Genomic DNA, 15,738 nt, shown 5'->3' on the forward strand with positions numbered 1-15,738 from the left:
CAGTTGCAATGTACACAGCAAATATAGGTGATTATATTATAGCATAACTTCAAAGCAAAGCATAAAAGTCAAAATTCATCACCGTATGGGCAAGGCAGTAGGGCCTATATTTAGCTTCATCTTTCTGGGGTCTGCAAGTTGATGACTCCGGTCAACTGCGAGAAAGAGATTTTCTACCCAAACGGGAGACAGGCAACCGACGTCTAGCTCCTGTCTGAAGTTAAAGCAGATTCAATCTACCTCTCTGTAGCCCCAGAGTCATCCTTAAAAGCAAACTCAGTGTGAGAGCCAAAGAACCTTGGAGAGTGGCCAATTCTCCCGAGCCCCCGCTCTCAGACTGGATTGCGAGGTAAACACAAAATCTACGTGCTCTTATCAGCCAAGGTCTGGTGTGAAGAAAACAGCTTGGTCCACCATGTGGAAAAACACAGCTTGAAAAACACAGCTCATCTGCAATGTCTCAACTGCAATATCTAACCCCACGTTAAAGCCAATAGGCAGCTAACCTAAATATCAAATGTAATGTCTAATGCCATGTCAAAGCCAATAGGCAGCTAAACTGAACACAACATGTAATGTGCTGCTGGTGAACATTGAGCAACTAATATGCGCAATGGTGAAACACAAAGTCATTGGTCAAACACAATTATAGCATCACAGGCGCACCAAGCGTCAAAAAGCCCCAACTTATGAAAGGCTGTTTTAACAGATTTGGTAAAGCTGCGCACAGGCGGTGTCTGAGGGTGTGTTGTATCCTGAGTGGCATCCCAAATCAGATTGTAATCTCCCATGAGCACTATCTCACCCTCCTCAAAGCCCCCCAATACATCTAAAAAGAGCAAAAGAAACAACGATTGGCCACTATTAGGTGCATAGATGGTAGTTATCGTATAGACCCGTCCACCCAATGTTCCCTTGTCCAACAAATACCTGCCCCCTTTATCTAATTGTGACCCGAGAGCTGAAAATACATCGTTCTATGAAACATCAAGGCTACCCCAAAGTGTTTTGTTGTCGCGGATGCAGTAAAGATTTGCGGATAGTATTTATGCTGCAACCCATGGCCGTCACCTTTCTTGAGATGTGTTTCCTGCAATGCCACTACAGTATATCATACTGGTGATCATCAAAGAATTTCCGTAATTATGATCGCTTATTGGGCGAGTTCAACCCCTTAACGTTCCAGGTTAAAAAGTGTACAGTTATACCAAAGAAGCTAGGGGATGCTTGCTTATGTGTACAACTTACCGAACAAGTCCTCTTGATACCCAAGTACCCCATTTCCCTCCCCTGCCCCCCCTCCTCCCCTTCCCCCACAACCATTTTGCCAAAAGAAATAGGGACAAAAAACAATTAGCAAACAACAAACTGAAGAACTCAAAACCAAACATTAGAACGCCTATGAGTCTCTCACAAGGGAGCAGAAAACTCTGCAAAGTTTCCATGATCTGGAGGGCTTATCCATCCATCCCCACCCCTTCCACAGACCCCTGACAGAAGCTCACATGATGTCTGAAATTAAGATGCTCTTCATTGTCCGAGAAGGAGCGACAAGAGAACCGTCGCAAGAATGTTCGGTCCACTAGCAAAATACCAGACCATCCGGTACCACCGCGTTCCCCTCGGGGGAATAGACCAGCATTGCCCCTCCTGGAAAGCAGATATCGTCTCTCCCCGGCACCCCCTGCAAAGAGGATCACAAACTGCTCCTTAGAGGCCCTCCTCCTCCGCAGCAGCAGTCTCCAACCGTCTCCTCCCCGAGATACAACAGTTTCTAGGTGGTGTACCACCTCCTACCTCGCACTGTCATTATCTCCACCTTTCTCCTGTAGACCCAACACTGCCACCTCCTCTCCGCATTCCACAAATTGATACAGCTTGTTGTTAAGTTCAAAAGTAATGCTAAATGGAGATGTCCACCTGTACCAAATGTTCTGTGCATTCAACTCATCTGTAATCACACGAAAGCGCTGTCTTTGTTGCAGTGTGGCTGGAGCAATGTCCTGAAACAACCTACATTGAGCACCTTGAAAAAACACTACATCTTGACGTCTCGCCCTCTGGTGTATATGCTCTTTAACCTTAAAGGAAATCAGTTTCACCAGAACATCCCAGGGTCTCTTATTTCCAATGGCAGGACGAATCCCCACCCTGTGCACCCTTTTGATCTGCACCTCGGGATGGTCATTGCCCCAAAGTTGCGAGATGAGGCCCACCACAAACGCTTCCAAGTCTGGGCCCTCGCTGCCCTCCTCCAGCTCCTAATGTTGTCTCGTCTAGATCGATTTTCAAAATCCTCGCATTTAAAACCTGATTGCTAGAGTTACGATTTAAGTTGCGAAACCTCCTGCTCCAACGGTCTTACTTGTTGTTTTATCTCTTGGACCTGGGTTTGAAGGTCTAATGTGCGGGTCCCCACTGAGTCCACGTCTGCCTGGAGAGAGGTCAGGTGGCTAGTAACATCAGATTGAAGTGCCTCTAGTGCTGACTTCAAATCCGCTGTAAGTTCCTCTCGCAGTTCAGCCTTAAAGGTGCGGAGGGAGGCCAAAAGGTCATTCTTAGTGAGTTGCATGTTGCCGGGTCTCTACGACACAGGAGTCTCCCCTTTGGCCGGTGTGAAAAATCAGAGACCTTAGTAGATTATGGTTTCTTCCAAGGCATAAGTGCCTAGAAGCTCTCACTCCCGGTAATGATCCTCATGCCTAGGATAAACGCCGCTCCTTCGGTTAGTTCCCAATTGAAACTTGCTAAGACATAGCTCTCACCGTAAAAAGAAAAAAAAGAGCCGGTGGACATGCAGAATCAAAAATCTGCTCCCAGAGTCAAGTCCAGTGGATCAATCCTCCTACAAGTGCTCATGGCTGGCGTGCTTCAGGAAAATTCCATGGAGATGGATACCAGGTGCCATCTTTGGGTCAGGCATCTAGGACAGGCAGGCCCCAGTACGAAAAAATTAGCCCAACAATCAAGTTGCAGGGGGCCTACCGCCTCCCCCCCTGGGGGTCCATATGGGGGTGTGCACAGCCTGCCCAGCCGAGGCTCTTCATGCAGCTCCCGGCCAAAACATTGCACCGGGCCTCCCAGTCCGCTCCCCCAGAACAGCTGCAAGTGAAAAAAATGAAAAAGTGGCTGTGCATCTCCACTCATGCGACAGCTCGATAAAAATAAGGGGGCTCCCCATCTCTGGCCGCGTCTTGACCGACCTTGGCCTCTCAGCCCACCAAGGGGGGTCCCCCGCACCTCATCCGGGGACTTCCCCCGGTGCGCAGCCGCCAAGGTCCCCGGTCGAGGCGCGATCCAGGCCGCCCGCAGGAGTGCGGGTGGCAATCAGCCTCAGGAACCACGCTGCAAGCCTGCTCGATTCCTCTGGCTCACCGTATCTCCGGCAAACCCGTTTGACCCGCGGCTCCCCCCAGACACAGCTAAAAGGCGTCTGAAGGTGCAGGGGGTCGCAGAGCCTCCGTGCTTCAAGACCTGTTGGCCATGTTGGCTGGCCCCACCTCAAAGAACCCATTCTTGCATCTTGTGAAACTTTTTAACTTTTAGGGAATTGGAGCTGCTTGAAGAAAAGGCATAACGTTATATATTTTTTTTAATTGTTTTTTGAGATGCACATCAAAGTTACAAATAATAACATATTTATTACTTATAAATAAATGATCAAAAAAGGTATATTGTTTTTTAACCAGGCATAGAATATCGTCACAGCTGTTTCAAGAACAACCCCAACTTTTAAAAACTCCTAAGCAACTTTTAAACCTTTCCTTAAAGTTAGGATTTAGAACGAAAGGGCAGTAAATTACTTCCTTTTTTACATTGTCACAACACTGCTAACATTCCAAAAATTGGAAAAAGTGTCATTTAAAATATGATAAATGCTTCTTACCTACAGCAACTTTAAAATGTAATTTGTGTATCCAACATGGCTCAGTTGTATAGCACGTTCGTTCAGAAAGAGATAATTTCTTTATAAAACATACCCATTGCCAAAGAAATGAGGGGACATGTGGTCCATCTGCGTCAATGCTGTATAGCCATTTTATGAAATGTTTTCTAGAAACAGAGCCTTTCCATATTAATTTCAGAACATCCAAAGTTTGGAGATTGACAGTGGAGTAGTGGAATGCATTTCTGTATTTTAAAAACATCAAAATACACAGAATGTTCTCTTGATTGAGGCAGATTGCCTTACAATTTACTAATTCCATCTCTATAATAAATGATATTTCTCTTAAAGCTTTTATCAATGTTGAAAATTACATAAACAATACGAAAACATTTTCTAAAGAAATGCCCCCGCAATTTTTTTTCTAACAAGGTGACTATGAAAATGTACAGAGATGAGTAACCAATGCTTTTCAAAACACTGGATTGTTAGACATTTCTGGGTGCTAAAAAAATGTGTGTAACGCTACAAACTAGAAGTCAGTCTGAGCAGCTGTTGGCAAACTGGCTTTATTTCCCACAACAACACTTAGTTTAGGGCCAGATGTCTCATTTATCCAAATAGCGATTACCTAATTGCGATTACCTGTAAAACGCAATTACGTAAGCGCTATTTGAATGTATGAAACTCCAGGAGTTTTATTTAGCGATGCTCGTTTAATATTCATAAGGTAGGTCACAATTTGCGACCTATTGTGAATGGCTTTAATCACAGGGATGGTGGCCTGCTGGGCTCAGCAGACCACCATGTCTGTGACTGCTTTTAAATAAAGCAATCTTTTTTTTTTTAAATGCAGGAAAACGGGATGCATGTAAAAAAGGAAAATTTTAATTTTTATTTTCATTTTTTAAGAGAAGCAGTGGTTGGGGGGACCACTTCTTGCTCTTAAAAATATTTTTCACATGCTTTCAGGGTTACCACCTACTTGAAGTAGGTGGTAAAATGTGAATGTTTTACGACCGCATTTCGGTCACAAAACATTCCTACATACCGCTGCAATTTGGTATTAGGAAGGGATGCCCTTGACACGCCCCTTCCTAATACCAAATTGGTGTGTAGGTGCAATTCCAATTTGTGATTCAGTAACAAGTTACCGAATCACAAATTGGAATTCATACATACCAAAATGCATTTTGTTGATCGCAAACGGCCCGATCAAACAGTTTGTGATTGCTAAAATGCATGATATATCTGCCAGGCAGAGAATCACACTTATCCAGTATCCCCAAAGCCATCATTGGGCAAAAGATTTCACTTCACATTTCCTGTTGAATGTTATCACCACATCAGTGTACCTATGCTGTTTAAGTATGACAGCCATTTCAATTAAAGTGAGTCAAGTGCTGGGCATCTAGTCAGGCATGTCTTCTTTGTCTTCGTCTGCTAGAGGTTAAGGAGACCCTTACCAGTAGCCATGATGGGGTCAGTGTTAGAAATTACACTAGGCCACAGGTGCCTCCACGACAGTGTCTCAAAGAGGAAAAAGCAGGGTGGCAAAACCCTGAAAGTCTTGGAAAAAGAATTCCAAGGAGAAGAGAAATAGCTTTGACAAAAATAAACCAAGCAGTGAAGAATACAGTGAAATAAAACATCCTGCATACATTGCGATACACATAGCTGTTCAACTTATGCTTTTTATAGGGGCAAATAGGAAGCTACCCCGGAATTCCATTCCTCTGCATTGAATTGGGTTATGTGACATTGCACTTTAAAAATCACAACCATCTTGGATTGGTACTAGGTTCCCAAGCTATCCCTATAACCTTGTTGGATTCCAGGTGATGCTGCTGGGAAAAACATGCCAGAGAGCAGGGTTCGGCCAATTTACTAATGTGTTTCACACGCTTAGGTTCCATCGGTGAAGCAAGCTTTGGAGAAGCTGTCCACAGCTAATTGTCGGCAGGTAGGTAAGTGCAGTCTGCCAGCTAGACCTTTACTGCAGTGCGTTAACAGTCCCCTGCCCAAGGCAGTTCTAACCCAGTATAATCAGTGGTTACATGTGAGGCTCCAGAGAAGGTGAGTTGGATACCTATGTTGCGCAACAGTTCACTCCACTCCTGACACTCAAGATATGCCTGGGAACTGCTTGAAAAATTGCAGGCTAAGGCAGGATAATGGACTGTGGAAGCATCATCCCACAATGGTGCACTGGGTAGCTATCCCTTCCAGTCTATGAGGAATTGTAATTTTCCTCTGCTTAATTAGGAATCACAAATTGCTTGACCATCAAATTATGGAACATCATCTACCAGAATAATAGGTGATTGATGATAGGAGCATTGAAAGAAGTCAACATGATATAGTTTTAGCCGAGAAAATAAAAGACTGGGTGAATATTCCAGGCTGGAGAAAGTTGAAACCTAAAGTTCACAGGCTTAATATATTGGATTGCTTTGAACGACCCATAAAAGCATACCTCCCAAACTACCCCTCCAGCCTTTTGGGATTTCAGCTGAAGCTGCTTAGAAAGAAACATTCTCCAGAGAGGTGGCCACATTGTTACTTCATCTTGCATGCCTAGGCTCCAGCAGCAAGGAGAGCGTTGGAAATGCAGTCCACAACAAAATGCTGGCCATTGCCAAGTAACTGCAGCCTACCAGGAGGAGCTGTACGACAATGTGCTGACACTTCCTCCACTGAGGCACAGTGTAGTCTGTGACCATACATGAGGCTCCTGAAGCACAAACAAGACAATTCTCACAAGACTGAAGTATGTGTGTGAAAAAACTGTGCCCACTGAAGAGAGAGGGCATAAAGGAAAACAGATAGCAAGACAAAGGTGCAGTACTTACATACTGGTGGACACAGCCTTAATCTCAAATCCTATATATGAAATGAGTGAGTGAGAATTAAGCAGATTTAGACAGGGGAAAGCATCCCAAGAAGTTAAAGTGCAAAGTTGTCTCATTTACTGGCCCCTGACAGGGAGAAGAAACGACCTAATAAGTGAGGAATAGTGACAGTTGTACAAGGAGAAGAAAAACAGAAAAGAAGTGAAGGTGATAATGCACAGGGAACTGAGTCATAGAAAACTACTTGTACATTGGTCTCAAGTGAAAGGGACTTAAAAACTGAAGACTAAATAACTCTGAAACAGGAGGGTTAGGGGCAGGGGGAATGGGGCACTAGAGGCACTGAAAAGTGGAAATCCAGAAGCATCTGAAACTGGAGTACTAAACACACAGTACATTGGATTTCGTTAAGCACAGGAAATAGTGGAGTAACTGTGGTACTTATCACTATGGATACAAAAACTACGGTAATAATGGCACAGGGAAGTGTGGTATTTGAGGCACTTCAAAATGAAATTCCTAAGGCACATGAAACTAGAGTGATAGGAACACCTGACACTGAAGTACTTGAACTACTCAAAACTGAAGTACTAAAAAGAGTGTAAACGAGAGTTCGGAAGTAACTGGAATCAAGTCAATAGTGGTAGAAACAGGAGAGAAGACTGTGGCATAGAAATTCACAATGACATCAGGGTCTGGATGGAGTAACATAGAAAGGCATTAAATGATGGCAGGAGCAACAGCAGCTTCACAGGTTTGGGTAATGAAATTGGGAGCACTGGATTCACTGAGAATGATCTGAAACACTTCCATCTCCACTGGTTGCCAATATATGAACTAATTAATTTTAAGGTCCTGATGATTGTATTCCATTGGGCCCAAATAAAGGACTCACATACCTTAGAAATAGGTTTTGTCAATATCAACTGATGAGAGCACTTCACTTAGCTAATCGAGGATTATTCTGAGTACCCAGATTTTACCAAGCTAGGAAGGGCAGAAGCTCTTTCGCATGTTTATGAGCTAAACTGTGAAATGAGCTCCCAGCTGGTGTAAGAATGTTCACTGGAATGAGCAGAAGACACAGTGACTTTGTATGCAAAAAGCGGTGCCAAGTCAGTTGTGTCAGATAATATTCTATATTCAAGAATGAATAACTTCTGAATTGTGCTGTCGAAGAGCCAATCACTGGGAAAAATGTGCTAATAGGTTGCCTCGTTAGCGAGCATGAGCACTGGTGGAAAAGGTAGATACTTGAGAAAAATAGGGCAGCCTGTCAGTTTATATTAAAAATACCATAAAACTTTCTCAGTGCTTCAACAACAAGCTCTCGAGTCTGGCTGGTTAGCATTGGCCCAAGACGAAACTCTCTAAGCAGAAGAAATCAAGAAATTGCACCAGGGAACCAAAGCTAATAATAATGATCATCTTTATCTCTACTCACGTCTTATAAATTAAAAGAGAAGATGCCCCGTAGACTGTTGGGCAACTATTGTTGCCACACTCCTATAAGGTTTCTCAGGTTTTAAGAAGCACTAGCAGGTGTATAGTTTGTGCAAATTGGTTCATAATTTTCACACCTTTTTATACATTTCCAGAAGAATAGAGAAGGAAAAGGATTGTTCAGGAATAACTCTGGTGATACAATCCATGCCCTGGCTGGCCCAAGGGTGGTGTTCCATAATACACAAACATATGTCCTGTGACTAAGTATTCCCCAAAAAATTAATTTTCAGTTACCACAATAAATTACTTTTTAGCTAGTGCATGATGTCATGTGTTCTGAAAGTGTATTTTTGCTGCAAAGTTATTGTCATTCCCTGCAAGGAGGACGTACCATGACACTGACAAAACTATAATATGGTTGCCCAGCTTTTCCCCTCATTTATATGTAATAAAAGAGGCACTGATGCTATGACACAGGTACAATCGAACTGTAATGCATTGAGGGGGTCATTCGCCCGCCAAGCGGGAACCACCAATTGGCCGCTCCGCGGTCACTTTCCCGCTGGGCCGGCGGGCGGCTGCCAAAGGAGCGCCCGCCAGCCCAGCGGGAAAGGGCCTGCAACACTGAAGCCGGCTCCGAATGGAGCCGGCGGTGTTGCAGGTGTGCGACGGGTGCAGTTGCACCCGTCCCGCTTTTCACTGTCTGCTAAGCAGACAGTAAAAAGCATACTGGGGCCCTGTTAGGGGGCCCCTGCACTGCCCATGCCAGTGGCATGGGCAGTGCAGGGGCCCCCAGTGGCCCCAGGACACCCGTTCCCGCCATCCTGTTTCTGGCGGTGAAAACCGCCAGAAACAGGCTGGCGGGAAGGGGGTCGGAGCAGCGGCGCCATGGAGGATTCGCCCAGCCGGGGCTAATCCGGCGGAAAACCGCCGGACCCGGTTAGACCGCCAGGGTCAGAATGACCCCCTGAGTCTTTGAATGACCAGGATATCTACATGTGACTAGTAACCGTTGACACTCTCCCTTATGGTAACAAGAGATGCATAATTTCCCTGAAACCCTATTTAATGTAGGAACCACTAAGAAGAGCCACACAACGTGGGTAGGATTGTACAATAGAACTTTAGCAGTTACTGTTTAACACTTAAATTTTCACATAACAATTTTTAATGAATGAGTGTATCTGTGCAGCGCCTTCCATATGTGGCTCAGTTCAAAGTGCTCAGTGTCAGCAACTACATGGGTGTACATAAAGCGACTAAAAATATGCATCACCAGGGGCTTATGTTAACCATCTTCGAGGTGACTTCATGAGTTCATCTTTCCTCACTTATTGCATAATTCCCAATACATCCTCTTGGGGTGAAGGTTTTCACATGGCAGAGGAAGCTCTACCACTGTGCCCACATGCCCCTTGAAAAGTGGACTTTTTCTGGATAACTTTCTAAGAACTCTTCGTAAGTCAGTGCTAGCACCCAAAAATAACCACCCCTAGTCAAAGGTTGTTACTGCCCTCTATTACCAGGGTATGTAGAGAAGATGACTGAAGTCATCTGATTTCAGATTTAGGAGCACAGGCTATTAGCTTTACCCCATTGAAGTGGCAATCTGTCCTATCTGCTTACCTGGTGTCTTTAATTTGTCTCTATGGTATTTGTACTATGCATGTGTATGAGTCGGATCGATAAAATGAGTTATGTGGTTGGGACACCAAGTGCAGAGTGGATTATGCCCTCGAAAGGACTCAGCAAAGCATGCACAGAATGCTTTTATACCTTCTGGTTTTCCTTGTTCATCCTGACAGCAACACAACCTGCATTCATTCTGTCTGTCCTTGGGATCTTTTCACTAACGTCCAGGAAATATTATGGTGGGAAGGGGCTTCTACCTTTAATTATCAAGCACGCTGATTGATTTCTCCCTGCTATTTGGGTTCCAAAACAAATGTGAATCCTTTTTATTGGATAGGACGGGTACATTTTATACAAACTAACCAAATATATTTTTTGATTTATCTTCTAGTTCATCTATGATGAGGTGATTGAATGGTAAGTTTTTTCTTTAGATACTGCTATAATCTCTCACCTATCTCTTCACTTGACTACATTTTCCATAAACCACTATATATGTTTATGTCTGCTTCTTTCTAATCCTGTATCTGAATAATTGGCTGGTCATTTAATAAAATCTGTCAGTACAAATCAGCTTCGGCCGAACTAAAAACCATTTCATTATTTGCATTTAAGATGAGTTTCACAAGCAGTGAATCCACCCTTAAATTCCCCCAATCAACTTAAGGACATATTGATCCCAACAACCTCTACCTCGCTGGTTTAATTCAGACTATGTCCACAAATAAGCCAATTTGTTCTAATTTCTATATATTTGTGGCAACTATGGTTAGTCGTTAATATATATTTCCCAAACTACCTAATAGTGCATGCACTCCCATTCCCCATGTCTAATTGACTGAATCCCCACCTCCCTTATGACAGTGTGTGCTCGGTGTGAAGTCAAAGTCTTCTTCCCTACTAATTTGTTTTTCTTTTTTAGGTGGGAGAGCCTTATACTTATCATCATGTATGTGTTCTACATAGTCATCATGAAGTGAGTTACTTTCTTCGCATTCTTTGCACACATTCCTTTTATGTTCTCCCTTATATCTGCTCAGTTTTTCTGTAAAGCAGTTCTATTCTTTTTTGATAATACTCAATGAATTTAGCGTTGGTGGAAGGAGCAGGCAATGATGACACCTTGGATTTAGTTCATCTTCACAGTGGCCTTTCCTCCCGTTGAGAAGGGTATGCATGGTCTTACGTACTTTTGCCAATAATTTCATTGATATAAGACAAAGCATACTATCAATGTGAACTTCTTCTTGTAGGCAATCGACATACAGTCAATCATTGGCTAAATGAAATGTAGAATTAACGACTACCACAAATTATTATTTTGTGATATGGAGGTTACACTTTCTAAATGATACTTTGGAGTTTTTTAGGAAGAATCACAGACTTTATGTAAAGGGAGACATGGAGTGGGGAGAGAAGACAAACTAAAAGAATAAAGGGAAAAGACAAAGGAAATGAATACAGTAAATACGTTGAGCTGAAAGAATGCTGCACTTTCTCACGCAACACTTAGATTTAGCTTACAGATTTCAAAGGTTTGCCAAAACTATTATCACAGTTGTTAACAAGCAGAAGTCTGCCAGAGGGACATAGAGATACAAAATGTTCTGTCTATCAGTTTCCACAGTGGTCTTAAGCAGCTGATGTGATATTTGGGCCAGATGTCCTAACATTATGAATAATGATTTCCTAATATCAATTTTCTCCAAATCGCAATTAGGAAATTGATCTTCCTAATGCATGTAACTTTTTTTTAGTTAGTGCAAATCGTACCTCATGAATATAAGTGAGGTAGATTGCAATTTACCAACAATTAGCAATGACAGCTATCCGAGGGATGGTGGCCTGCTGGGGGGCAGCAGAACACATTTGTTAATGCTTTTTAATTAAAAAAAGAAGAAAAACAAATTAAATCTGCATTACGTGTTCATGAGCTTCTTGTTTGGTTTAACAACTTTTTAATAAAGCAATATTCCTTTTTTAAAGGCAGCCTGATTTTCTTAAAGGAAAATAGGATGTGTTTAAAAATGAATATGAAACATTTGGGTTTAATTTTTTTAGAGGGTACAGTGGTCCATGGGATAGCTCTTAACTTCTACAGTGCTAAGGACGAGATTATCCTCATCACCATTGGAGCTAACTGTGCTTAGGATGAAACCCTCTTGTTCTTAACACTTACATGGTACACAATATTTCTTTACATTCTCAAGGAAGATATGGCCCCATGGGTTACCACCATCTTTTGAATTGATGGTACATTATAGCTGTTTTGAGATCGGAATTCGGTGTATAACCATTGGTTCTTTGTTATCCCTCCCCTCACCCAAGGGCGGAAGGCCCTTACGTTTCCTTATTCAAATTTATTCTACCCAGTGCACCCTGGGAGCAACCTATGGAGCAGGCGTTTGGGGTCAGGCGGACTTGCCAAATTTATAAAGGGAACATAACCAATATGCTCGGAGAATTCTTTCAGCTCCTCCGTCAACCCTGAGTTTCATATGCCATAGCGAACTGGGAGTAGATCACATGGGTGACTTTCTCCGTAGTAGGCCTATGGGTGTCTATTTGAAGGTCTGATACATCAGCACTGACCAAGGAGATAATTTTAGACTGATTGGCATGTGAAAGGGGCCATGTTATACCGTAGTTGTCCCATGTCAAACATGCATTGGAGGGAGCTGGTTTAGGCCACTCTTTCTCAGATGGAAATCAGGAGAAGACTGTCAGCAGAGGGAAAGCAAGAGAGCTGCTGCAGTATTGGGCTGAAGATGAGACTGCGAGCAGAAGGGCAAACATCAAGTGTGAAGGACTACTTGCATTTAAACGAGGGGGGCTTTTCCACAAGCTATTTGTGGGATAACAATGTGAATTGGCGTAAAGGCTTATTGTTTAGGTTCGAGTCAGCATAGTGAAGTATTCCCTTTGTTTTCCCCCTGGGTTATCAGCCAAGTCTTGATCTTAGGTTGTGCTCATGCCACAATCAACAAACTCAGGCTATGATTCATTTTCTTTTTTTTCTACGATTTTTACATGATGTTTACAAATAACTTTCTTAGACCCCTATTGAAGGCCAGGAACATCAGTACTTACCTTGTTGCCGATGACTTGCTAATAGGGCTAGCTGACGATGAAATCTGCAAGCGGGTGTTTTTATGGCTGCTATTTGTTCGAGAAAATCTTTGGGCCCTCCATTAAGTGCTTGTTTTGTTGGTTATTTCTGTTCTTAATTGTTGTTAACTGCACACTTTTAATCTTCTTTGTAAATTAATTTACTTTTATTTATTCACATGTGTATTATTTGCTTTTGTGGTTATTTCTGTTAACCGAATAAAGATTGACAAATCGAAATTGAAAACATTAATACTACTACAGCGAATCAGTATTTGAAAGGGGCGCCCTAAACACACCCTTTCCAAATACCGAATCGCAAATGCAAATTGCAATTTAGTAACAAGTTACTGAATCGTAATTTTCCTTTTGTACATTAAAATAAGCTTTTTAGCGGTCACACTCTGCCTGGTTTGCACAATTGAGTTGTTTGCGACCTTAAAAAACCTTAGTACATTTGGTCCTTTGTTTCATTGTCATATTTTTCTGAGGGAAGTTTCATTGTCATTTTATTCAGAGGGAAGTAATTCATGCCCACAGGCATGCTCTACAGACCATCTGCTTACTCGTTTCCAGATTAGCCTGTTCATTTTCATGCCAAGTGCAATAATGAAATCTGGGAGAAGTAAATCTTTTTTTTAACAGATATTATTGAGTCTACATAGCAGTATACAGTCAGGACAATGCAGCGGAAAAGAGGCAAATCATCCCTGAAATACCAGCTTTCCCAGACCACGATCCCCCTAAAGAAGGGTAAATGCAGTACATAGTGTCACATAGAAATAATCTGTCCCGGGGATCCGCTAGAATCAAATTAATGAAACAGTTATTCAGGCATCAACCATGTATGCTAGAAGTGGAGAAAGGATTATACCAAAACACTAAAGAATAAACATTACACATTATGCATAAGAAGAAAACACACCTCGTAGGAGGCCAGGGGATCAGTTATCCCTATAGTTGTCTAATTAACAAACAAGGTTGACTCCACCCACCCCACTTCTGGTCCCGTATGCATGGACCCAACTAACCGCTTGAGGAATGAAAAAAGGAAGGCTGAATTCCTGTTAGGTAGAGTATGTTGGCCCACAATGCACCCCTCACAGATCTAAGAATCACCAAATTCCAGGCCATCAGGACCCTGATCTAGCCAGCATGATGTAAAGCGGGGTTCTCCAAGGTAGCCAACTCCTGCGGTTCCAGGAGAGTTATGAGTAAATGTCTGTTGTTCATTTGTAGCCCGCTTTCCTGGTTCGTGCTCCTAAGCCAACTGAAAATTCATTTGTTTCCAGACGAGTGCCTCGGTTTAGAGTTATTTAGGACCATACGTACTAAAGCATTTTCCCATAGACACAGAATGGGTAAAATCCTTTGATACATCTGGCCCTTAGTGTTTAGTCAAGAACCTTTGATTATTGGTTATCTCCTAAGCACCATGCAATGATGATGTAACATCCAAAACGTAGATATCATTGTTTGCAAAGTAACCAATTTGAATTCTTTGTTGGTGTTGTTATTTATGTAATACGGGATCATTTTTTAGTGAAATGAGTAATGGTTCTGGAACTGGGACAGCAAATTAAAGGGAGAGAGAATAACCCTGCCTAAAGGCATGCCTAAATAAAAAGTAAGAAGAAGACATACCATAGACCCCCACCCCAGCCTTAGACCTTTGACATCATGCAGTTAACAAATTTAGGTGCCATGGTGGTCTAGTACGAAAAAGATTTAGAAAAGTTCTGCTTCTGAAGTTTTACTGGTGATGCCACCTGCATTCTCAAAGCTGTGTAGCGATACTTTGCTGAATGTTTTATACAGTAAAGTTGTTAATTCGTACAGGAGATTTTCTGAGGAGAGGGATCTGTTCAGCCCTCAATTTTGTGAGTAGAAACTATGATCTCTAATCATTATTTTTGGATTGTGAATATTTTTCAGAATGTCCATTTTGTCTAGAAATTTATGAATATCCTCTAAAGGGGCGTCATACATATTGTAGAGGTTTTCAAAGAATTTACAGAGAGACTCATCAATATCCTCCTTAGCTAGAAGCCTGTCACCTAATACACTAATGGCAGCTATATTGTTTTCTAGATAGTAAAACAAACAGACCTTCAAAAAGGCATGGATAACTCAAGAATGAGCCATAGCTGATTAGTTATGATAAAGGAACAAATGTGGGAGGCTCTTTTGAGTGAGATTTCAAGTAGGGGGTTTGCAAAGTCTTCATTGTTGGCAATGTTCTACGTAGCCCCAGTTTTTCATTCTTCAAGAAGGTTGCAAAGTTTCCAAGTTTATCTTTTCCTATTCCAGATTTTTTTCACAAATAAGATATATTTCAAAGAATTTTATTGCAATTTTAGCAGACTTTTTGTCTATAAGTTTACTTTCATGGCTTAAATGTAAATGTATGCAAATGTTTTTTCTTTTTCTGAGCTTTGCACAATGATAATGTGCAAGAGAAGATTACTAAGGCCCACATTGCGAGAGGGTTGGCAATGCTGCACTGGTATTTCGCCCCCCAGAGTTACTGATACCCCTTGTATTGGTACTGGTAATTCTAAGTGAGGAATACCCTAATATTCTGAGTTAGACAATATGCGTGTCCTGACAAATGGAAATTACTATGAGAATATATGTTACTGCATCTGGCTGCCAAAGTAATTTCACTTGCTTGGCTGTTTTTTCACGTATATCACATATTTTAGCTATCAAAATGTCCAGGGAAGAAACACTCGAAGTGCAGCTTTACCTTTGACCATTGTTTCGGAAATTTACGGCATAATACAGGGAAATATTTCAGCATGCAAATGCATT

The 15,738-nt window shown here is 42.1% G+C and overlaps 1 protein-coding gene across 2 annotated transcripts in view; it reads left to right on the forward strand.

Moving 5' to 3' along the window:
* SLC24A4 (solute carrier family 24 member 4) overlaps positions 1 to 15,738 on the forward strand; it is a 551,017-nt gene that overhangs the window by 389,895 nt on the left and 145,384 nt on the right. For both annotated transcript variants that reach the window (XM_069208207.1, XM_069208208.1), the window contains exons 8-9: positions 10,208 to 10,233; positions 10,739 to 10,792. In XM_069208207.1, the coding sequence (XP_069064308.1) occupies positions 10,208 to 10,233; positions 10,739 to 10,792 (80 nt within the window). The remainder of the gene's footprint in view (positions 1 to 10,207; positions 10,234 to 10,738; positions 10,793 to 15,738) is intronic.

Source organism: Pleurodeles waltl, chromosome 9 (genome assembly GCF_031143425.1).
Source record: "Pleurodeles waltl isolate 20211129_DDA chromosome 9, aPleWal1.hap1.20221129, whole genome shotgun sequence".
Lineage (NCBI taxonomy): Eukaryota > Metazoa > Chordata > Amphibia > Caudata > Salamandridae > Pleurodeles > Pleurodeles waltl.